At 34.2% G+C, this 26,137-nt stretch overlaps 3 protein-coding genes and 2 pseudogenes across 3 annotated transcripts; 2 read left to right on the forward strand and 3 right to left on the reverse strand.

Moving 5' to 3' along the window:
* Positions 1-793: 793 nt before the first annotated feature.
* LOC120209921 lies at positions 794-2,590 on the forward strand (annotated as a pseudogene).
* On the reverse strand, positions 1,420-18,427 carry LOC120209914 (F-box protein At3g07870-like). Its single transcript, XM_039208797.1, has 3 exons — positions 17,001-18,427; positions 16,898-16,904; positions 1,420-1,432 (listed from the first exon to the last, which is right to left on the reverse strand). The coding sequence occupies exon 1, from the start codon at positions 18,284-18,286 to the stop codon at positions 17,003-17,005; it is 1,284 nt and encodes a 427-aa protein (XP_039064728.1). The 5' UTR covers positions 18,287-18,427; the 3' UTR covers positions 1,420-1,432; positions 16,898-16,904; positions 17,001-17,002.
* On the forward strand, positions 5,747-9,669 carry LOC120209915 (TBC1 domain family member 2A-like). Its single transcript, XM_039208799.1, has 8 exons — positions 5,747-6,429; positions 7,155-7,271; positions 7,739-7,917; positions 8,036-8,129; positions 8,239-8,316; positions 8,455-8,556; positions 8,980-9,208; positions 9,559-9,669. The coding sequence occupies exons 1-7, from the start codon at positions 5,947-5,949 to the stop codon at positions 9,106-9,108; spliced, it is 1,182 nt and encodes a 393-aa protein (XP_039064730.1). The 5' UTR covers positions 5,747-5,946; the 3' UTR covers positions 9,109-9,208; positions 9,559-9,669.
* LOC120209916 (fasciclin-like arabinogalactan protein 7) lies at positions 12,841-14,280 on the reverse strand. The gene is made up of 2 exons (XM_039208800.1): positions 14,223-14,280; positions 12,841-13,716 (listed from the first exon to the last, which is right to left on the reverse strand). The coding sequence occupies exon 2, from the start codon at positions 13,696-13,698 to the stop codon at positions 12,898-12,900; it is 801 nt and encodes a 266-aa protein (XP_039064731.1). The 5' UTR covers positions 13,699-13,716; positions 14,223-14,280; the 3' UTR covers positions 12,841-12,897.
* A 1,075-nt stretch (positions 18,428-19,502) lies between the features above and the next one.
* On the reverse strand, positions 19,503-21,788 carry LOC120209917 (annotated as a pseudogene).
* Positions 21,789-26,137: the final 4,349 nt, after the last annotated feature.

The following is a 26,137-nucleotide window of genomic DNA, read 5'->3' on the forward strand; positions in this document are numbered from 1 at the left end:
ACGTTATCTTGATCAGTCGCGGCGATGTCAAATCAACCATTAGAAAAAATATAAATGAAAAAACGGCCAAAGAACCGAAAAACATGTCAAAAAGCATAAGAAAATGTAAGGCAGATGAAAATGAACAACATAGGCAGACTTATTGAAAATAAAAAAAACAAAAGAAAATAAAGATATAATATAAAAAAGAAAAAGACAATAAAGAATATCGATGGTTGGCAACCAACATTAAAATTGATGCCGAAGCAGATCAACAAAGATGGAAAAGAAAAGAGACGAACAACACACCAATAAGAAAAAACTTAAAAATATTCAATGTTTTAGTGTGAGTAAGATGTAGACAAACACATATTATGTTTTAACCCCAAAAAAACAAATATTATGTTTAAATAAAAACGAAATTGATCATATATTATATTTATGAGATCAATTAAAAAAATGAAAAAAAATATCAGTGATCAATCATGCAATTAAAATTTTAAAAATGATTACATTAAATTATTACTACTAAACCACTATAATTTTTAGTAGAGTATAATTTCAAATTTTATATAATTTTTGTAAAGGATAATTGATACGTTTAATATAATAACTAAAAATATCTACAAATTTGTATAAACACTAACAGAGGATACAAATTTCTTTAATATTTTTACGTATTTACTAAAACATTAATTATGTATTAATCCTAATTTCCTTTAAATTTAAAATTTCAATTTGGACTAGTAAATAACCTAGACGTTGATAGCTTCTGCCCAACGTGGACCAAAAAGAGAAAAACAGATAATTGAAGATGGAGATGATTGAAGCTTTATATAAACCATCTCCGGAAGGAATGGTTGATGATGGTATTATCAGGTAATCTAATAAAACCATATCTTGAAACTCCATGCGTAGTGACTTCTCTGTTTTAGCTTTAAGGGCTTTGATATCCATTACTAAAGTATTCCACAATGGTTCTGATTTATTTTTTGCATGATTTGAAAGAACTTCTATCTATTGACAACCCCCAGATGAATATCAGTCAAATAAACAGTTTTTTACCCATCTCTGAAGTTGTTCCACAATGGTTCTTATTTTTTACCAAAACAGATTATTGTCTTCAGGTATGTACACTTAAGCGTATAGATTTTCAGTCATTGTATCACATTATTGTTTTGAATATGAGTGACATAGTTTGAATTTAAATTAATCACCGCCCTTAACTGGTTTTTTTAAAGGAAAATTGGATATAATCCCCTCCCACACAAAAACTGAACCAATCATATTCAGTTTGCTTAAACAATTTGATTACTTATCACTGAATTGCCTAAATAATTATTTTTAATTTTGAATGCCAGAATGAATAGTCTTACAATGCATTAACATGTTATGTTTGTTGATGCGCCATTAATACACAATTTTTATTATGAGTTGATGATACCAACAGTTTGTATATAGCCTTCCCTTTGTCTTTTACTCATTGTTTTCAGAATTACTTTCTTAACACTTAATTGCCTAAATAATTAATTTTTATTTAGGGATGGAGTAAGTGAATCACAGTTTAGCCAAGTATTGAACATTGAGCTGGAGCAAATCATCAAGGTAATAGACCAACATCACCCTGGGGAAGGGATACACGTTCTTTGATGTTTCTAATAACCTGTGAGAAGTACCTTTGTCCTTCTATTTTGTCCAACTCTTCTATGTTATCATATTCTGCAAAGGCTTAGTTGAGGACCTCTTCTTTTCTTGGTAGTAGTTAATTCTTAGATGGTTACACTTCCTTTATACAGGCATATCAGCTTCTGGGTGATTCTGATGTTCCGAAATTCACAGTGATAGTTGCGCGGAAGAATCATCATACTAAATTATTCCAAGCTAATGCCCCCGAAAATGTTCCACCAGGTTTGCTGCTCCTGATACTTCATTTTCCTCTTTAGTTGATTCACCGACTCTCTCCCCAAATTGTGCATCCAAGAAACTATGATTTCTACATGTGTGCTCATGCTGGGATGATTGTAAGCGTTAATGTTACTAAGAAAAGTCTCTTGAATCTCATGACGTTATGAAAGGATCTTTTATTGATTAATGGTTACTCTGCCGATGCATTGTTTCATCTCTAACAGGGAACATCAAGGCCAGCTCACTGCCATGTCTTGCTAGATGAGATAGGTTTCTCTCCTAATGACTTGCAGAATCTCATCCATGCTCTTTCCTACGTGTAAGTTTTCGATATGCCATATTTAATGTCGTTGAAATGTACCAAATGTTTTTAATCATTTATTTTTCTGCAAATGCAGATACCAAAGGATCACGACAGCTATTTCGATAGGTAATTTCGCGTACCGTCCACCCCGGTTTCACATTCAGCAAGTCATTTGTTTGTATGAATCACCATAATGGTCATTCTCATTATTGTTTCCCTTTGTCCGGTGGCTCTTATTTGTTACGCTCACCATGCCGCACATCAAGTGGATCAATTTTTGAAGTTTGATGAACTTTCAGAAACATCTTCAGGAAACGTAACATCGGCAGGAAGTATCATTGTTCCAGACCTCCCTCGGCTGAAAAAGAATGTGGCAGTCTCAATGTTCTTCTGTTGACAAGCTGCTGTTAAATTCTACGATTCTAGGCTAACTGTTGATAGTTTTGGCTAGGCTAGGGTATACAATCATAGAAGGTACGTGTGGAATTGTTTTTTAAGTTAATTATATAATAGATTTAATTTTTTTGGTTAATAATTTAACCCACTTATATAATTGGATTAACACGATTTAATAAAAAAATGTTGATTCAATACTTTTACTTGACACGTGTGTTTTACACCTTAAAAAGTATAGTTCGATTAACAACAATTTTTATTATTAAACGTTAACTTATTGTAAAAAGAGGGAAAATTATCGAGCTTACTATGAATTGGTAAGTTCTTTAATTGATTCAGCAATGAATGACAATTTACTGTATGGTTTTAAAAGCAATACTTTTGTAAGTAGGAAACAAAGTTAAATTTACCAATTCAAAGAAAACTAGATGGTTCATACTATTTTTACAATAAATAATTATAACACACACATATATATATATTTGGTTCCCATATGTTTCCTAATATTTTGTCTTAGAATAATCTGGATCAACGTGAGCCATACACCCGATTTTGATGAATGAGTCTCCCAACGGATATTTTCTCCCAGCTCAAAGCGATATTAAGCTACTTACTAATCAAATCCATTGGTAAAAGTAACATTTATGTTAATGTATCATAATGTTGAATATACATTATTAATATTATTTGAAATATTAAAATTAATATTATAATATTTGAAAAAAACACAAATAAAAAATTTCCTAAATATTATTTTTTGCGATTTTCTGTTCCTCCTTTTTCGTAAAAAAAAAAAACTTTTGAAAATCAGAACATAAAATTGCCAACTCTACCTTATGACCAGCTCAAAGGTGAAGGCAACAAATTTATATAAATATTAATTACTACTCTTTATGAATGGTAAACTCAAAGCAGAAAACACTTTGGATTCATCACGATCCCATCAAAACAGTCAATTAATCGTTGTTGCTTCCATCATTTCATAAAACCAACCAAAAAGGAGAAAAAAGAAGGCAATGGCCGTGACAAGAAGAACGATTGTTCTCATCTTCGTAACACTGATCCTCGGCTCGTTCTTGGTTCAATCCTGCAATGGCCAAAGTTGCAGCATTGCGAATCCTGACGATAACAAACAACGATCGTGCATGGATGTACCGGAGGACGAAGACGATTTTGACGATACTTACGAGATCGTCGGCAATAAGAAAATCCCGTCCGCGATGATCATCGGAAAATAACTGGATGGCCTGCTGCAGATTTCTACGTTCCAAGCTTTTGTAGAAGCTCCCATGGTTCTAAAAGTTGGCATTTTCTGCTTCTTTAGTTCCTCTGTTTGCTCGTTTCTGTTTTTCGATTCGTTTATGCGTTAAATTAGATTTGTAGATTTTTTAAAATAAAATCAAATAAAAGTGAGCCTTTGGTTAGACCGAAAATAAAAGAAGGAAACATTGTAAGAAGACTAAATGTTAAGGGACCAATTGAGTAACTAACTAATTAAGACAAATCAAGCTGATTTCCTCTTAATTTTGGTGAGGTCAGCGGTGAGATATTATGGTTGGGGACGAAGGCCACCCGATTCCGCTTCATTTTTCTATTGTTTTCTTCTTCGTCTTCTTCTCCCTTGAGCTCGAAGCTCAAGTCTAAGCTTTTGCTGGTGATATTTCAGCGCAAAAAAAAAAAAAAAGGTAAGAACTATGTCCATAAAATTATTAGCTTAAAAATGGGATAACTATCACTCATTTTTTGAGACGTGAACTTGGAAATGATTAGAAAGGAGCTTGGGTTTGAGGCAAATCTAAGAATATTTAGAGCTTGTTTATGTTTCTAAATTCGTCTTTAATGTTTATATTGTCATTCTAAATGATCGGAACTTTCTCTGTTTATTGTTTGATTAGTGAAGGATAAAAGAAAAATCTCTAGTGTTAGAGGTAAGGAGACGATTAGAAGAAATTGAACAAGGCGCCTTCATTTAGTGTTTTTGAGTTAAAGTAGTGTATTTTTGATATATCATAAATGTGATGCTTTGTGTGTAGTATATAGTTTGTTGAGTTATGCATGTTTAGTGGCCAAATTAATGATTTTGATGTTAAACTTATTTTTAATTTATGTTAAATGAATTTATAGTAGCCCATTAGATTCTATAAATAGAGTATGACCTAAAATATAATTTATTTGAGGTAATTTCTAGTCTAAAATATTTTTTTAAAAACATAATATATAAAATGGTTTCGAGGCAACATTTTAATCTAAAATAATCACTTTTGAGTTTTGGTATATATGAGTAAATTATATCAAAATTCAAGAGTATCATAGTCTATGTTTAAAGTATCGACAATGTTCTTTTTGTATGGATACTAAACTTTGGTATCGATATCATTAATAACATTGAGGTTTTGATATGTAAATTTGATTAGGGACAGAGGTAATAATTTATGTCAGGGGTATAAACACAAAAGATTATATTAAAATTTTAGGGGTACAAAATTATAAAATTTCAAGAGGTGCGAAATTACATAATTCATATAAAATACAAAAAACATCTATAATATAAGAAAATTTTAAACTTCTAAGAGTTACCCTAACACCTTCTGAATTCATCCCTGAATTTGGTATTCGGTATCGATACTGTCCAATAATACAAATATTATAAGGTCGAGTATAAATAATCCTTGCATAGTATCGATATGAAAAGACTAATCCTAGAACCGCACAAAGATGATATATTTATAAAAAAAAATATTATTCAGGTAGAACGTTAATGTTGTCGTCCTGATAAAGTACCTGTTGAATGTTATCTTCCATGGGAACAGTTGGGATTTCGTTATGCAGAGAGAAGAAGATGAATCCAGCTCAGAACGTTGTAATTTCTTCATATTCGGTTTCTTTTTTTTTCTGGTCATTCAAATAAATAACTAAAAGAATTTTTTTTTTTTTTATAGAAAATCTTGTTTCATTTTGTTTTTTTTCCCTCTCTCTCTTATAGCGGAGAAAAGAAGAAGAAAAAAGTAGTCTGCGCTTTGCTTTGCTTTGCTTGCTTTATTTTATTTTATTTTATTTTCAGCTATCGGGTATTTGAAAAAATAAAAAATTGATTTTTTTCCCGTTTGTTTTATTGAATATATGAATGGGAAAAGATTGATAGCCATCCAAATGTGTGAGAGCGTTGTCCTCTGGTATCCAAACTTGTTGCTTTAAATCAAACCCATTTGAAAGAGTTTGAATTTCTGAGCTTGGAAGCTCCAATAAATTGACCATTTTTCACGGTTTCAAAATTTGTAGTTTTATCCCATCTCTGACACGGCCCTTATAACCCATTTCTTCTTTTCTCTCGATCCATCCATCATCGAAAAAAGAAGGGGAAAATGTCTGGTGCCCAAAGCAAAAGGGTCATTCCCTTGGATTGGCAGGCACAATTCCCCATCTTAAGGCAAAGCATCCACGCCAGGAGAGCAAACATTATTGTCAAATTTCAAGACCTTTATGGGTTCACAGTGGAAGGCAATGTGGATGATGTGAATGTGTTGAATGAGGTGAGAGAAAAGGTGAGGCAACAAGGGCGTGTCTGGTGGGCACTCGAAGCAAGCAAAGGGGCTAATTGGTATTTGAAGCCGCAGGTTTCTTCCGGGATTGGATTGAAATCTTCACTCAAGTTGTCAGGTTTTGTTAATGCCATTGCATTGAAGAAACTTATTAGGAAAGGTATTCCGCCTGTGCTTAGGCCTAAGGTTTGGTTTTCACTATCCGGCGCCGTCAAGAAGAAGTCGTCGGCTCCTGAAAGCTATTATAATGATTTGTTGAAGGCCGTTGAAGGTATGGACACGCCCGCAACTCGCCAGATTGATCACGTGAGTTCTTGAGGTTTTTTCCTTCCATTTTCTTAATTTAAATTTGTCTTTTTTTTTACCTGGATCTTTGTTATGATTGTTGATCTTGGAGTTGGTGTTTGTCTTGGTCTTTTCTCGAGAGGTTTGGTTACTTTTTGAATAATGATTTTGGAATTGAAAATGCATAATCTCTTACGATGGACGTAAATGCAAGGATGATTTTGTTTCCATGGTTTAATATTAGTAGTCCCTTTAGAAGGTTTTTGATCTTTTGAAAAAAGGGTTCTTTTGTAACAAAATTTCAAGAGGTTCTTCAAATTGAAAACATATGCTGTTGAAAATGCAGAATTAGAATGTATTCCAATTAAACTTGTATATCTTACGGGATTTTCCTTGTTTTTTTCAGCAGTAATTGAATGTAAAGTAATGATACATCTGCCTAACAGAGATCAATGGTTTCAAATGTCTTGGATGTGAAGTTCTCAATGGTCTGGGGATTCAAATACAGAAATGAGAATGCTGTCATTTGGTCCTATTCAGTCTAAAAAAACTAATAAGTTTATCATTCAAAAGTACTTGTGAAAACTCCTAATGAATGTGAAGGTCTAACACATAATTGTTGACTGGATACAACTAAAATTGTAATTTGGTTTATTGATTAAAGTTTCTGTATATTGAAATATTATGGTGCCCCATTTCTTTTAAATTAGGATACAACTAAAATTGTAATTTGGTTTATCTTTCAGGACCTTCCACGAACCTTCCCTGGTCACACATGGTTGGACACAGTAGAGGGCCATGCAGCTCTAAGGCGTGTACTTGTGGCGTATTCTTTCCGTGATTCTGATGTAGGCTACTGTCAGGTGAGTTCATAAATTTTTATGCTTGTCTTACAGAATTTGATTGCATCTAATTTAAAGGACCAATGATCATGCAAGCTTATCACTGCCAAAGTTTTTTGAGGGTTGATATGTAAATTCTGCCTTTTTTTTTTGTCTATAAGCCCTTATCCATTAAAGGGGAAAATAGAACTTCGATTTCAGTTATTTTGTCCAAGCCCTTACCAGCTCTCGCTATTTACAGTGACTTGAGTTTGGGCCCGAATCAAACCTCATTGTTCCTTGTGTTTCTTTGATTACTTTTGTTATTAATTATTCATATCAAATTTGATGTTGGAATATTAATAAAACTTATCATTCCCAATGCCACTTTCACTTGGTCCCTACTATTGCCAACTTTAACCCTTGGTACATATTTATTTTTTGAGTAATCACATATTGATTCTACATTTTACGATTTCATTTTAAGACAAAACTTGTTCTTGGTGCAGGGTTTAAATTACGTTGCTGCATTATTATTGCTTGTCATGAAAACAGAAGAAGATGCATTTTGGATGATTGCCGTCCTCCTTGAGAACGTTTTAGTTAATGACTGCTATACTAATAACTTATCTGGATGCCATGTTGAGCAAAGGGTTTTTAAGGATTTGCTTGCTAAGAAATGCCCAAGGTATCCTGTGAGAATTAACCTGTTTTAGTTATGAGCATAGTTTTGGTTAAATTGATCTGTACTAGCTCTACGTTTAGACGGAACTAACCTTAGTAAAAACTGAACTAAAACGATGCAGTATTGCTGCTCATTTGGAAGCGTTGGGGTTCGATGTCTCACTTGTTGCTACTGAGTGGTTCCTGTGCCTCTTTTCTAAAAGCTTACCTTCAGAGGTACCAACAATTTTCCATTACCATATATATCCCTTCTTTTGTTATATTCGATGTCAATTTTATTTGAAGTTGCTTTCTGACTTACCTCTCTGTTGATCTATTTGTCCAGACGACTCTGCGGGTATGGGATGTCCTTTTCTACGAGGGAGCAAAGGTTCTTTTCCATGTAGCTTTGGCTATATTTAAGGTGCCAATGTCTTTTTCATTTGTTCTTTTGCACTCCATAACAAGTTGATAATTTTATTCAATGTTTAGTCCTAAAATGGCCCAGTTGTCAAAACAATACCGTGGGAGCTAAGTTAAGTTCTGGTTTACCTTTTTTCAGATGAATGAACATGAATTGCTTCTAACGCATCAGGTTGGTGACATTATTAATATATTACAGAGAACTACCCATCACCTTTTTGACCCTGACGAGTTATTGACGGTAAGATTAGTCGTTGTTTGTTCCTCCATTGTTGTTTCTCTTTCTTAGCATTTCGAAACTGCTTTGTCATTCTGTTCGGAGAAGTGAAATGAGTAGCAAACCTAGTTCTTGACATAAACCCGATAGGAGAACATGGCATTTCATAGTTAAATCGAAGGGTCCGGCTCCCATCTATTGCTTTTGTCTGTTATTTTCCATTCCATAGTTAAATCACAACTAACATGTATGAGTTTTACAGTTATAAGTGTATCTTCCATGTTTGAATGGAAATGACGAGTTTACCAAAAAGCAACAAACCAGACCCTAATCTGAATCAAACGTGGTAGATTTCGTTATTTTAGGCGTACAGTCTTGGTGTATGAAAATCTGTATCATTCTTCCTTCACAAACAATCAAATGAAACCTTGCTTTACATCTGTGCAGGTTGCATTTGATATGATGGGATTCATGACTACAAACACGATATCAAAGCAAAGGAAAAAGCAAGAAACGGAAGTAATGAAAGAGCTCGATCTGAGATTGAGAAGGCTAAACTCCGTGAATGAGAAATAACAGTGTGTTGTGTAAAAGACTGGGAGTTTGTACATCAAACATCCTATAATGGAGAAGAAAATGAAAATTACTGGCATGTATTTCTCTATGGGAATGACAGGTGAAGAGATTGCTTTCTTTTTCCCTATTATATTTTTTCATGATGTTCTTTTTTATTTATTTCCCATTGTTCTGAACTGTATTCTCAATATATATATATATATTATTTCCCATTGGTCTCTTTATCAAAAAAAAAATAATAATAAATAAATTCTGAGGGTTACTCTTAAGAAAAACTGTTTTAATATGTCATTCTTCACATTGAATCTGTTCAAAGTTCTTCCATTCTCCGTAAATATTACCTTGTAATCGTCCCAGATTATTGAAAAAAAAAGTGTTGGAATAAAAGAAATCGAGAATTAACCCGAGGTTAAATAGCTGAATAAGATTGCATTTTTTGTGTTTTTCTAGTTGGATTTGCATGGTAAAGAGTGAAGTTGGCAATTGAAGCAGTGAAGTCGGATATCAAAGAAAGATGGGGCAAATGGTGTTCTTGAAGACGCAGCGATGAAATGAAACCAAATTGGGGTGTGCTTGCAGATTGAGCCATAGATAAAAATGGAGGTTTTTGTTTTGGTTAGTTTATGTAATAGGACATTCATAGGTATTCCTTTAATAAAGATTGGTATTTTGAGTTTCGCTTAATTTCTAACAAATTATCAACCCCTCCAAAAAAAGAAAAGATAAATCTATTGAAATTCATTGGATGTTTAGTCTAATTACTTCACCTAATCATATATATATATATATATTTGAAAATAACCTGGGTATTTCATTTATCAAAAGATGTATCAACAAACGTCTTGCCAGTTACAAACTGAACAAATACAGTCGTGACTATCATAAATAAAATATAACAATGATCGCTTAGTGATAGCCTGATAAACAAAAACATTAATAAGTGAAGCAATGACGTACATAAATTGATCACACCAACGACTTCGAGCATCAAACATGGAGGGGAAAAACTTGAAGAAGAACTAAAATGACCAACATAAAAAGCGACATCTCCTTAACGACAATCACATCCGGCACATATATGCGATAAGCAACGAATCGTCTTGTACAAACAAACAGAGGAACCAATAGTAGACTGAGAAGAAAACTAAATTTAAAAACTTGCACAGGAAGTCATGATAACTTTTACCAAAAGGGTTAAGAGAAACATTATTATTAAACTAAGTTAAAACTAATAATAAAAAACTAATAAAATAAAAAAACGAACGCGAAAAGGAAGGAAGCAGAATGATAGGGAGGTGGCCGTCCTCGCTGCCCAAAATAAGATTTTGAAAAACCGCCTTGCAAAAAATTAATCTTGAGAGTGGAAAGTGGGAGTTAGAAATGATGAATTTTTTTACCCAAACCTAATCATATATTTAAATAAATTTCATATTACTTAAAAAATGATTTATTAGAAAAACAAATCTATTAATCAATTCTTCGTGTTTTCTTGAAAAAATCAATTAAACTCTCAATACCAAAAATTTCTCCCCGATAGATCATTGATTAAGAGAGATTTAGAAAATAATCCTCAAAAGTTATAAAAAAAGTTAATATATTTTTTAAAACTGTTATAAAATCAAAATAACTGTAAAAATATAAATATTCAAAAATAATAAAATATATACACGTGAAAAAATGTTTTAGAATTTATACGATCATACTTAATACAAAGCATTAAAGAAAGTAAAGAAAAACCAATGCTAATCGTAGATCATAATATTAAATAAAATTTGAATGAAGAAATGGGATAATGATAACTTGGACCATGGTAGTCTCATACGCTTAATATCTGGTCCAAAATGCCCTACTCCCCACCATCCATTTATACTCGGCAATCCCATCATCACCTCTCGTCTTCGTAGTTAAGAACAAATATGTGTTTATTTTGAATTTTGAAAGTTTATGTTAATTATATAATTTATTGATAAGACTTATTTTAAATTTTTTATTTGTGTTCATTTAATATTAATTTTTTTATTAATATATATATATATATAACTCTAAAAAATATTTTTAAATATTTATTTACCAATTCATTGTTCTTTATATCATATCCATCAACTTAAAAATTTGACTTCAATTTCATAAAGTAGGATTATCTTTTTTAAAATAAATAACTAAAGTTCTAAAATCTATCTTATTTGGTTCATCTTTCTATTATTTTTCCCCCTTGAAATTTCATTAAGTATTATGTTTTCTTTGTTTTGTTTCTCTTATTTCTATACTTTTATGTCAATTTTTTTACATTTAGTAAATTCATCTAAAGGTTTATATGTGATTATATTAAACATAAGTTTAAAGTACTTAGTTTACATATGCGAATACAACTAAATTAGAATTTAATTTTATAGTATTTTAATATATTTTTCTGACGTTTATATTTAAAATAATTTAAAATGAATAAATTAAATGATAAAACAAGGGTATATTTTTTTATTTAAAATTTACTCCGTAAACACGCGTCTTTTTTTAAAAAAAAAAAAAGTGAAAAGAAGACTTAAGATTATTCCTTGTATTATAAGTTTGATTTAATTTTTGTTCGGTAATATAATTATTTTTTTATAAAAGGTAATATGATTATTTTTTTTATAAAAAATGAAATATTTTTTTATTAAGTTAAGGTGATTATAAAGTAATATATATTCTAAATACTCTCAACTATTTGACAATGAGCGTTCAATCACTATGTTGCAATCGTTGGTTCTCGAACCCGTGAGTTCATGACCTCCATCAATAGAAACGATTCATTTAATCACAGAGGTAATATAATTATTTTAAGTCTTTATAGCTTAGTTATATTGTATATGAATTGTTTGGATTATAACTGAAATTTAAAAATTCGAAATGTACAAAGAGAGGTGTTCATGGCCCGATTGAACTTATAAATAGCTTACTTGAGTTGAGCTTGTTTCCAACTTGCTCATATTATTTTTATTTTTTAAAATATTTATTCTATTTTTAATTTATTATTTAATGATTTCATATGTTTTCATTTTATTAAAGATTATGGTTTACTCTTTCATAGTTTGAATAACTTAATATATTTCTTAATACTTATATTATAAAAGAAAGTTGAAACCCTAAACCCACAATTAAATATCTAACCATGATTATAAAAAATTGAGATTGGAAAGGAAAAGAAGAGGCGTGGTGGGTATATATAATTGTGTTACATGAATAATGTTGCAATGCAATGCGTAGCAATTGATTATGGATGATGGTCCGAGCTTCAATCTGTTGGGTCACCCACTCACCGCGCACTTGGCCTTTAACTCGTGAAGTTGGCGCACCTTCATTATTTTAGGGGTGGTGGTCCTCCCTTCTCTCGTCACTATGTCAGAACCATGATCTCCCATTCTTAACTTTTTTTTTAAGTATAACGTTTTACCCGTTAAAAGTATGATTGTTACTTTTTAAAGGTTCGAATTTAAGTACATTATTTATAAGGGCGTTTCAATAATTATTGTCAAATGATTAATTTTTTTAATATATACTACTTTAATTACATTTTTGAAAAGAATAAAATTTGGGTACTAAAATGGAATAAAAGTAATAGTTTAGGTATTAAACTTGTAGTTTACCAATAAAAATATTTGGGGCAAATAGAATGTAAAACAAGAGATTGAAGCAAAAGGCCATTATAATTGAAAGTTGAAACAGTAACTGCGAAGAGAAAACCTCACGTTTTTAACACAGTAATCTGAATAAAACATACAAATGAATTTAAATTACACTCAAGTCCTTATCTTAGCAAAACAGGCCAACCCCACCTGCTAAGATGGCCAAAACCACCTGCCTCCAAATTCCCAAGTTCAAGATCCTATGAGACGATGAAGTTGAAGGTGAAGGCTCTGGTGAAGAACTACTTTCTTTGGATTCTGCTGATGGAGAATCCGCTGCAACTGCAGGGCTAATATCGGTATCGGGAGCCGGGGCTGGAGCAGGAGCAGGAGTCGGAGGTATGTTGGTACCGAAGATTGCCTCGGGAAGAAGGACCTTATCGACTTGATAGATTGCGACGGGATCGGTTGAGTGTACGGCGCTGGTCACTTTTGTTTTGCTCCATCCGGAATCGAGGTGAACGGTGCCGGAATCATCGATGAAGTTCAAAGCGTATTGGCCACCAGCAAGGGTGCTAATGGTGCCTTTTGTACTGAGTTCACTGAAGTCAGAAAGGGAATAGAATTTGGGCAAGGCATGGAAAAGGATAAGTGATTTAAGTTGATCATCACTTAGATTGGACAATGAAGGCTTTCTAAGACCCTTGAAGGCATTGTCTTTTGGTACAAAAATTGTAATGCCTTGCTCAGTGTTGTTGGCTTGGTTTTGGAAGGTGTCGATGACTTTCGTTGACTCAAGGTAGCCGAGGAAAGTGTGAAATGGACCAGCCACTGAAAGTAATTCAGTGAGGTTTACATATGCCGGTGCCGGTGTTGGAGTTGGGCTCAATGCGACCGGAGCCGGTGGGCTAGTGGCTTGACCATAAACCAAGGTGGTGCACAAGAGCAATGCACAACAACTGAACACAGAAATCCTGGAAAATTCCATTTTCCACTCCCCAAATTCCTACAATAGCCAAATCCTTCACTGTTATATTGCATTTGCAGCTAAAAGGTGAACCCCCCCCCCCCAAAATGTACATGATGAACATAACACTAAAATAACGTTCACAACATCAGAATTCAGAACCCAATTTCACAATTTAGATCAGGATGTGAGGGTTCAATCTTCTATATAAAACTAGTAATGGCAACTGGTAATTAAATAAAAAATGGCAAGTGATGAAAAACCAGATATTGACAAAAAAACTCAAAACTTGATCCGAAACAATGTAATTACAGAAAATAACCATGAACTGGATTCACAAATATGATCCCTTTTCTCGTTCTTGAGCTCATTTACACAAAGTAACATTTCCAAGGGAAAAAAATGCAGAATCGACATCAACAAAAACCCGGGGGGGAAATATCTAGATTTAACTTTATATTCAATTTAAATTGAAAGAAAATGAAGCAGTATAACTTTTAGCAAGAGCAGATTTCAATGAGAGCATGCAAAGGAAGGAAATTAACCTGGGCAAGAGGAATTCAGAGAAAGTTTAGCACTTTGGGTACCGATGTTGCAGATAGGAATTAAGCTGATATGGTCTATATTAATAACGATGTGCCTTTTATATATGATGAAACAACGAAGTGAATGTGGGGAAAGAAATTATTTATATATATATATATATATATAATTATTAAAAAATTATTTTATGATTATTAAAAATTTTAAAAAAATTATTAAAAAATAACTATTGTATGTTATAAAATAATAATAGAATTTGATAAATTTAATAATTATTTTATAACAATAAATTAATATTTCAGTGTTTTGTTTTAGCCTCATTATTTTACCAAACCAGTGCTCCAAATTTAGATGGCAATAAAAAAAAGTGCTGCACAACTCAAGTCCATATTTTCCCATTTGATTTCATTTTAACTGTGAACTCCAAAAACAATTAAAAAAAAATGAATGTGAAGTAAATTTGCATCAACGTAAAATGGAAAGAAACAATTGAAATTGAAAATTATAGTAAAAGTAATAATATTTCATCAAAAAGAAAAATATATGTGAGAAAAAGATAAGGCCCAATGACCGGGGTTTTTTCGGCAGTACAAAATCATAAAATCTGAAAATGCCTTTAATATATCGGCCCAAAAATAACATTCGGTCTATACTTCACATCGAAAGCCTAAGACCTGAAAATTGATGTCCACACTTTTAGAAATGTGGTTTTTGTTTCATTATTTATTATTCTGGTGTTTTTACGAATTTTTACAGATTTTTTCAATTAATCTGGGGTAAATAATACGGTAATATATGTTCTAAGATTACTTTCAACCTCTTAACATTGAACACTCTCACCCCTAATGTTCTCGGTGCTCGAATTCGGGTCTCAAGGAACGATAACCGTTCCTTTACCACGGAAACAGCTCGGAATTTTACAGACTTTTTAGTATTGTATATTTAGAATCTGATTTTATTATATTATTGTGACATATTTAAATATTCTATAACATCGTATGAAAATATTATATGGACGCGCGCATTGTTATTAATAATGTTGAACTATATTTTCTTCAAGTAATCTAAGTGTATAAATTAAACTATTTAAAATAATATTTATATGTTTAATTCCGCTCACGAATTTATCGTAGCGTCTAAACCAAAATTAAGTGTTACATTGATAATAGTCGATAACCAAGCATGCAAAAATGCCACTAGTTATCCTAGGGAAAACAAGATACTATTACGAATGAAATTGTTCCTACAAGTGTAAAAAATCATTGTTAGGAAATTATAATCAATTAATATGAGATCGAGATAAAATAAGATGCATGCAAAAGATAAGATTTAACTCACTTTGTTCTTGTTTATTTTAATGGATGAGAGAAATAAATAATCAACTATAAACGTACATAAAATAGTTTTTATCACTCAATTACCATCTCACTATTATTTTGATCACTAAAATTTATTTTTTTTAATTTAACTATTCCACTTTCAAATTATTCCTATTTTAATAATTGTAACTTATTTTATTAATAATTTTTGTGACATAACATTTATTTTTATTATTATTTTAATATGTAATTAAAAAATTAAATTTGAAAGTTCATTGATTAAATTACAAAAATTTAAACTTTAGATATTAAAATAGGAGTTAAAAGATAATTGAGTGATGAATGATGTAATTTAACCATAAAAAGGAGACACACACAACTCACTCATTAAGTTTTTGATAGAGATACTATAACGGAATAAAAACTAAATATTAAATATGATTTTGAAATAAATGAAAGTATAGATGCTAAAATGAAACTAGATTGCATTGTGAAGGGAAGAATGTGTGAGCATGTGGCACTAGATGACACACCATAGGCTCCTTTAGAGCAGTGGAAAAAAAGCACAGATGTGACGACTTCTTCTCTTTTCCCACTAACTTTATTTTTTTAGGTGCAACACTTTAAGTGGTTCAACTACCAATCCCACGCACCCCTTTAGGATTTTGAATTTTTTTCTCATTTACACCATACATAAAACTTGCAAATTAATTTATTGAACACTCACTTTCTTCTGCTTTCAACCCTTGAATTATCTTAAAACCGATGAATACTTCAGAAAAAAAAATTGTATTCTTATATCATTAATGTATTTTCTTCATAAAATTAACGTTCACACATATCACTTTTAATGAATTATTCTCAACTAAAATCTCAAGAGAGTATTTTTGGACATAGAAAAATCATAATCTTTTAACATGACCGATATAACATTATAAGTCTATGAGATCTATTAGAGAATTAAGATCAATCGATAACTGATTAATAGTAAGGGTCAAAATAAATTTTTCAGTCAAAACCGATAGAAAAATTCAGATGTACAAAGAATTTAAACATCAGACACTCGTTGTATCATCACGAATAACCCACCCATTTATTCTATCAAAAGGTATGGAAAAAAGTTGATTATTATTCTAATACAAGTGAGTTGGAAGATGGACAAATCCCTGTGCACTGCACATGCATATATTTGAAAAAGAAAAGAAAAAAAAAGCAGTCCATTTTTTCTTCTCAGCATTTAATAATAATTTCCATGGCATCATAAGCTTTTAATTATTTGCACCCATGGTGGTTGAGCTCTCTTTTAACTTTGCCTTCAAAAGACTCATCTGGTTCAAGTCATTGTAAAAGAAACGCAGTTTGTAAAGGCATGAGTTGAACATCAAGATTTCCCAAATTTTGATTCTGTATAACAAACAAAATCCGAATAAATTACAATGAGATGTAAGAAACAAATATTATGATCAAGGAAGGGTGTTAATCCAACTGAAACTTGCTGCATGAACAACTGTTTGAAACCAATGTGGGATCCCCTGGAACACAAGATCTGTGAATTTGCCTTTCTTTGGATCATAAGAAACTAGAACCCTGTTCTTGTACTCCAACAGGATTTCGCCATTCTCCGAAACGGAAAGAACTCGGACCAGTTTACCACTCGAATTGTTCTTCCAGATCTTCAATGGCCTATTATCTTGATCCAAATTTTGTTTCAAACATTTCGGCATATAAGCTCCAATGCTAAACTCTTTAGTCCAAGACTCCTTCACATTATAATCTTTCATTACCCATATCTCCAGTTTCCCATAATTCCCATAAACAGCTGCTGCGAGACAACCTCTTAGAACAGACACATGGAAGTTGCATCTGTTTAGCCCACCACAATCAGGTTTCGGGACCTCCTCGAATTCTTCGGTCCGTATGTCGAACGACATAATGCACCGAGCCGGGTGATATCTGCGTGGCCTACTCACCCAATGAAGCCTTCCGCTAACCAAAGCCTCCGACGATCGCCTTACGAGCTGGTAAGGTATTTTTCCTAGGCTCCTCCAGGCAGATGATCCCAGAGTGAAAACCTGAACGTCCGAATGCCGGTACACGACTCGCCGGGCACGACTGTAGCTACTACTACTACTACTACTTGTGTTCCTATAATAAACTATCATAACTACCTTGTATTCCTCGGTTTTCGGATGGAATCCGAATCCGAACACTACTTCCTGGTCCGGATACCGTCGAGATTTGGGCAGCTCGATGTAATCCATGGTGAAAGGGTTGTAAACATAAAGAGCATCGTTGTATAAAGAATCAGACAAACATAATAAACCATTACATGATCCAACTACATCAAATTCAGGCATGGATGTCTGGAAAGGCACATATAATCTTTTTACCTTGTCTTTCTCTTGGTTGTTCGGTGATAAATCAACAAAATACAGGTGGTTTTTGATCGGAAAATCGCAGTGAAGTATGAGGCATGTATTTCCTGTGCGAGTTCTGCACATATCTGCAGCAAGAACAGGATCCTGAGCTAAAGCACGCCACCCCTTGCATACGAACTTGAATTGCACCAGAGACGTGATCGGCAGCCTCGAGAGTACGTCGACGACGATTTCACCGGGAAGGGTCTCCATCCCGGTTGCCGTCTGCCGATGATCATCTTCGAATTCGAGTTCGAGCTTGGTTTTTCGTCTTTTCGCTAGCCTCCCATCGTCTAAATCCATGGCTAACAAAAGATTTAGAACACACATGGATTATAAATGGTGGGGTTTTAAGAGAGATGATCGAAAAGGAAGGTTGAAGATAAACATGGTAGACTTTTATAAGATGGTATGAATATTATTATAGAAAAGGAGAGACGGAAACCACAAGGAATTGAATCAGTGTTTGTATAGAAACCATCATTCCCTTGCCATATACAATGGTCTGATTTTTTTATTTTTTTCTTTTCCCTTTGATTAATGGGACAAAGGTATATGGAAATTGACGGACATAAGAATTTGGACCGTCTGATTGAGCATATGGATTGATGAAATGTGAATGTAGACCAAGGCAAATTTTATGAATCAATTCCATGGCTGATGGCTATGCCAATGATGGACCTACTGATAGTGACTTTGCAACATTCAGTCTTCAATATCCACAGCAAATTATCGAGTAAAAAACCAAATTTATATGTATTCTCTTGCCTTCTTCTTCAAAGGACACGTGGGTTTAGTTTGATTAGCTTTTGATTTAGTATAATTATATTTGAATACCAAATTCTTTTTTTTTTAAATTAAAAAAATAATTGAATGATAAAACAAAGGATTGATTGAAAAATAAGTACTTAAATAAAAAGTAGGTTGTAAAAGTCATCCCATAGTAGGCTTTTATAATATTTAATTTAGATTATTTATCCTTTAACAAACATGTTTATATAAAAACTTAAAACTAATTGTGTTAGTTCGTCGATCAATGGAAATAGTAAACAAATAATGAATTTACCAAAAATGTCAATTCTTTTAGCATGATCCCTATATTTTACAGACAAATTCTTTACTACTCACCCAGTGGTCATTCATAAATAAACTCTGAAAATACATTTTCAAAATAAAATAATCTTTTATATGCATTTGTTTATATCCTACCAAAAATGCCACGAGCCTGGATACTTACACTTTAATCCTGCCGTCTCTTACAAAGCCAAGAGATTTAAATAACAGTCCGCTATCGCAATAGCATCTGCTATATAACAGAAGCGGTGCTGTCTGCTATCGCAATAGCGTCTGAAACTGATATTGCATGACCGCAATACCCGTAATCACCATAATAGTGTATGCTATGTCCGCTGTCGTGATAAACACAGCACAATCACAACCGTAATTTAAATCCCTGATCAACAAGTAAGCTGATTTCAACCCTGTAATGGCCGCTGAGGAAGATAAAGCACCAATCTCAAACAGGGAGCACAAGCCATTAGAATGATAGAATGTAATATGGCTGATTCAAAGGCTTCAAGAGCAATTCTTATAAAATAAAGATACAGGTATAACTCATAAGTTTATTAGTAATATAACACAAGTTCAGCTACAAGGAGAAAAAAACCCACAGAAAACCGCAGTTTTTCTTTGTTAATTTACTACCTTAGATACTAACTAACCAGACTGCCAACATGAACAACCATTTTAGACCAGCTCGACAATCCTTCAAGCACGAGATCCTCGATTTTATCATGAACTGGATCATAGAGAACGAGGGATTTGCTTCTACGTTCGAGTAAGATCTTCCCACTTCTGAAACTGCATACAGCTCGAAATTCTGATCTAAAGGCAGGGATATTATGTATCTCCTCTGGCAGGGAGCCTCGAATGTGAAATTCTTGGACCCAAGACTCTTTGACATTATATTCCTTCATAACCCAGATGTCTAATCCCCACCTAGCATTAGAAACGGCAGCACAAAGATAGCCTCGGAGAACCACTAGTTAATAAACCTGCCCGTTTAAGGTCCCATAATCAGGTTGAGGCACCTCCTGGAATTGCTCAGCTGTTAGATCGAATGATATGATCCGGTTGTTCTTACTGATTGTTCCAGGTTGAGTGATCCAATGAAGTCTACCGCTGACTGCAACTTGCAACGGTGGTCGAACGAATTTGTACAACACCATCCCTAAACTTCTCCACTGGGAGCCACCAAGTGTTAGAATTCAAACCCATGATTGAGATGAATTTGATGCTGGAAGATGGGGTTCGAATCTAAACCTTCTTCTTTGATAAACAATCTCAACCAATTTATATTCCTTTTTGATTGGACTAAAATACCCAATTCTCCAAGATCCCTTGATAACTTCAGCAGATCTACTGAGCCCCCGGTTAAAGGATTGCAAATGTGGATTTGTGAAGCATTGTCGAAGCACAGCAGGCCATTTGATGAACCAACCAAATTAGCATAGTCTTGTTTCCTGGTGAATATGGATTTGCGGATTGCAAATACCGATTTGTGCAGTATTGTTGACACAGGGATTTTCTTTATGCTCTTGTTTCCTTCACCGCAAGCATCAAAATCTACCAAGTAGTATTGGTGGTGGATTGGGTGAATGACTTTGAAAGATGATGCAGGGATCATTCTCGGCCATATGTAAAAAATGCTTGTTAGCAAGTAGTGAGCATCCTATTATGCTTCGCCAGGACCGGCATACAGACTTTGATTGCACCAAAGTTGTTATAGGAAGTCTTGATAGTATTTCAAGGACGACATCGGAAGACACTCCATCGTTCTAGTTGCTCCGCATTACAAATCTGTTCCTTCTTTTAAAAATACTTTTAAGGAAGTACATTAATAGGTATAGATTCAGCATGTATAATATGTGCAAACGGCTTGATGATGCAAAGAAGGATGCACTTAAACGAAATGCACTTGACATCAACATATCGATTAAAATGAGAAACACAACGACAAAATAAACAAAAAATTAACTGAGTCAAACAAACTAATCAATGATCAGTCATTAATGCTGTCGCTTGCACTAAAAACGAATCATTTGGCCGCTAACTTAAATAACTAGGATCATCTGCTGATTCATATGAATTTCTTACCAATAATTGCAGTTCATCAGTACTCAATATATGTTGTATCCCGACATCCAACAATGTTTATATTCATATACAATATGTTTAAATCCTACATACTCTGGAGTGTCGGATACACGATTTAACACACAGATAACAATCTCCAGGAGCAGTGAGTAATATGAAACACTAATTACTAGAATTTAATGCATGTAATTGCAGTATTTTGGTTTCAACCCATAGAAAACATAACAGATTTGTCCCAGACCATGAGAAAATTCAAGGTTTCAATTCACCAAGTTTTGAAGATCTAATTAAAAATGCCTTCCGACTGATTATTAAATCAGAAAATTATGACCAAGCGGTTCATCTGCATGTTTTGGCGGTTCAAACCCAGTTACTAGGTTTTGATGATCCATCTGAAAGTTCAGTTTATATTCTAAACCCAGTTCTAGCTTACAGACAAAAACAAAAAGAATTGTTTCCAAACAATTTTCCAACCATAAACAAGAAGGTAAAATCAAATAAACAACATCGTAAAGATGAGTCAGAATGAAGGAAAATCAATTTGATAAAAGATACCTATTTGGAGAAAGCAAGTACACCCCACGATCGGAACAAGGCAAAGAAAACCGACATGAATTAAGCTGTCCTTGGGAAAGTTGATTCCTTCATTTGTCTTTGTTTTCTAACCGCTGTTGGCTTGTTGCTTTTTATTTTATTTTAGAGAAAATAACCCCAGTGACCAAAAATCCCATATAATATACGATTTTAACCAATTTTTTTTGGATTTGTCAAAATGACCAACAAAATCGCAATGCGATCGCTAATTCGCAACGCGATCTCCATTATCGCAAATTCGCGTTGCATTTTCGCAATACGATAGTTGAAAATCGCGTTGCGATGGTCTACAGTATCGTTGCGATTTTCCCAATTCGCAATGCGAATAAGTAAATCGCAACGCGAATTGGGAAAATCGCAATGCGATACTTACTATCGCAATGCGATAATACAAAATCGCAACGAGATACTTACTTTCGCAACGCGATACTGACTTTCGCAACGCGATTTACATAGCGCCATTCGTATTAACGCGTATTTTTTTTTCAAATTCCAAACACGTATTTTTTCTTAATAAATCAGAAAATGAACCGTCCACAGTAATCGCAACTCATAACCTCAAACCCAAAAACACAACACTCAGTCCCATCTCCATCTCTCACTCTCTACGGCGAAATCCGTACCCATCTCCGAAGATTTCCGTCCCCATCGCCGGTGAAATCCCTCACAACCATTCACAGTCAAAAATCCCTCACAATCATTCAGAAATGGAAAATCAACCTACGAGGGTTACTTTTTTTTTATTTTTATTTTGAAATTTTTGCATTATTTTAGGTTTTTCATATTGAGATTGATGATAAGTTTACTGGTAATTTCAATAATAGATTAACCAGTTCACTTAGATTTCTTATTAAATTCATTCGATTGCTGCCAATACTGCTAAACTGTTTAGCCTGTGAAGTTAGTATTTGTCTTTGCTTTGTCTTTTGGTTGAAGTAATGCAGAAGAAGAATAGTTTCGAGAATGAAAATCGCAACGCGGAAATAACTATCGCAACGAGATAATCGCAACGCGAAATAAAAATCGCAACGCGAAACCAAAATCGCATTGCGATTTTCATTTCGCGTTGCGATTGTCTGGTCGCGATAGTCATTTCGCGTTGCGATTCTCTCGTTGCGATAGTCATTTCCGCGTTGCGATTCTCATTATCTCGTTGCGATTTTCATTTCAACCAAAAGACAAAAACAGTGTTGCAAATTTAGTTTCAAGAATAAACTACTATTTATGTTTATTGTTTTGTTTTTGGTATATCTTGACAGTGTAATTTTTGGTATATCTAACTTGGTATGTTTATTGTTTTTTTGTAGAAATTTTTTCGGCTTCATTGACATTAAGGAATAAAGTTAGCCTAGCCACTACAATTGCTTCGAAGCTTTCACCTGCACAAAGAAAATTGTTTGAAGAAACCTGCTTCGGGCCATGGCTGAGAGTACAACATCCGGGTGGAGATGCTAGTTTGACCCATTTGTGGCTTCAGACCATGACTAGCGATCTACCCGACAGTATACAACGTGGTGAGGAAGAGATATGGTTTCATTTTCCACCGGCGTATACTTGTTTTGGGCGGAAGGAGTTCTGCTTAATCACTGGTCTACGATTCAGACACGATGATGTAGGCCGGTACACTCGTCATATCACCCGCCCATCATGGTTATCCAGGGTTTTTCCTGATGAGTCAATAGAGAAGCCGAACTTACACGTCGACGACATGAAGAAATTGTTTAATAAGAAAGATGGTTTTACTCGGATGAATGACGTCGATGTTGTCCGAGTATGCCTTCTACTACTTTTGTATGCCGGCTTTCTAGGCAGAGAGGCCAGACAACCTATTCCTCAGGAGCTAATATTATTGGTAGAGGACCTAAATGCATGGAATCTGTTTCCGTGGGGTTCGTATATATGGAAAGCTACCTGGACTAAGTTGTCGTCTGCCTTTGATGACCGCAAAAGTTTGCGGGGCGATGGGTCGAAATACACTTTGTCAGGCTTTGTTTGGGCCTTTAAGGTAAGAATTTCTATATAATGTTTTCAAAATTATAATTAATTATTTAACAATTACTAATGTTTGTTATTATATTGTTTGTAGATTTGGATATTCGAGGCTTTCCCCAGCATGCGGACATATGCATTAAAATCCTCAGATGATATTCCTAGGGCTATTTCCTGGAAGAGGAAACGTATGTTGGATTGGGAAGACTTAATACCATATGCGACAATAAATAATGTAAGTTAACGCAAATACTATCATATATAAACAAGTTATTAATAGTAGACGTTTAACTTTGTTTAGTTTTTATTATATTTTTAGGAGGCCAACACTCCATTAATGAGACTGACACCCACGGAGGCTGAGCTTGCCACTGATTGGTGGCAAGCTAGTCAGCGTTTTTTTGATGGCACGAATGATGAGCAGCCTCCACTTCCTCCACTTCGAGAGCCATCACCTCACCCAGAGCCATCACCTGATCGTCCCGACTATACACCTCTACAACGAGAGCCATCACCTATCCCGTCACATCATCGAGTCTCTTCTCCACCATCACCTCATGATAGGCGACCGACAAAGATGCCACGACTTCTATCTCCCTGTTCTCCACCTCCACGGGATGAGTCAAGGGAGTTACGTGATGAGGTCAATGCCTTGCGTGAGGAGATCGGTACTCTACGCGATAACGATGGTGCATGGCGTGTGGAGGTGTCTACTTTACGTGGTGAGGTTGCCGCTCTACGTGAGATGGTAGTATCGTTGCAGAATGAGGTTCATACTCTACGCAACGAGGTAAGTTTAAGATTTTCCATATTTAACTTGATGATAAATTTACTCGTAATTTCACTTAAATTAACCATTTCACTTAGATTGCTTAGTAAATTTATTCGGTTGCTGCCAAAACTGCTAAACTTTTTACTTTAACACTGTGAAGTTAGTATTTATCTTTGTTTTGTCTTTTGGTTGAAAGTTTGAAATATATTTATCTTTGTTTTCACTGTTTAAATATCATGTATGTTTATTTACTGATATTTGTATTTTTATTTAGCGGACCGATAAGGTGGATGCTTTACGTCGAGTTTTTCTTGCACGACAGAGTTCACGCATCAGACGGCGTGCACGTGCTATTAAGTCTCCGTATACCCCAATAGTGCGAAGACACCGCAAGAAGAAGTCCGACTCGCCTATCATCCCTCAAGAGTCCACTCCTATCGTTGAAGAGGCCCCTATCATTCCTCGAGAGTCCCCTCCCACCGTTCAAGAGGCCACTGTCATCATTGAAGAGGTCCCTCCCACCATTCAAGAGCCCGATTCACATGGCGTCATATATAGGATTCTTGAGAAACCCTCTGACGTGCCGGACATGATGGATTCAAGTTGGCTCTCGTATGAGTTACCGGCCAGTACCATACCGGTATCTGAAGAGGAGAGGAAACAACTACCGGACACAATTCTGGATAACACCCTTTGGGCTAAGACCGCAGTTGATTTTTATCTACATGAGCGAAGCCAGGGGTGTTTCACTGACATATGCAAGCTCAATGATGATATCTATTTGTTGCTTGATCGGTCTTGGTGGGGCGTATTATTAGGGGTCGAAGACAATGGCTATTTCGATGGAGGGGTAAGTCTTATATTTTTCTTATATTTTCATTTGATTAATTTGTTTAAAAATTAATGTAATTCACTAATATATGTATTTTTTGTAAAACAACATATCGATGCGTGGGTGTCACGTCTACTAATAATTAGGAAACTTAAGGAAAATAAAAGAAATACACGGTATACAATAATGCCGACGGCTTTTAACGCAGTTCACTTGAAGAATCAACGAGATGAATCATTTGCATTGGGCAATGGACAAGCTAAACTTTATCCTGCATGGTGGGAGGTCGATAAGGTTAGTGTTTATTTTAGATTGAGTTTAAAGGTATTCATAAATAAGTGCGCAAATGAATGAATTATTACTTATGATTGCAGGTGTTTATCCCTGTTTTGGAACGTAACCATTGGCTTCTCGTCGAGCTTCAGATCCCATCCCTTAAGGCAATAGTATATGACAGCATGATAAATTACATATCATTGGCTGATTTAAGAGATATTATTAAGGGATGGAGCTCTTATTTGGCTAAATACTTGGATGCGATAAATTATTGGACTCGTTCTGGAAACAAGAAGCCAAAGAAGCTCAATATTACAGTTAGCAGAGACGAGACCGCACCACAACAAACGAAAGGACCCAGAGGGGATTGTGGTCCTCTCGTATGCTTGGCGTTGGACCGTTTGATCACAGGAAGTATAAAGTATCTACCTCCCACCGATATAGATAGAGCTGCAGTAGGCTTGTGGTTTCGACATTATATGGCTAGATCGATATATACGAGACGCTGCCTACATGCATCCGCGTTATAAAAATGTCCATAAACAATTGGTATGTTTATAGG

Source organism: Hibiscus syriacus, unplaced genomic scaffold, assembly GCF_006381635.1.
Source record: "Hibiscus syriacus cultivar Baekdansim isolate YM2019G1 unplaced genomic scaffold, ASM638163v2 tig00020837_pilon, whole genome shotgun sequence".
Classification (NCBI taxonomy): domain Eukaryota; kingdom Viridiplantae; phylum Streptophyta; class Magnoliopsida; order Malvales; family Malvaceae; genus Hibiscus; species Hibiscus syriacus.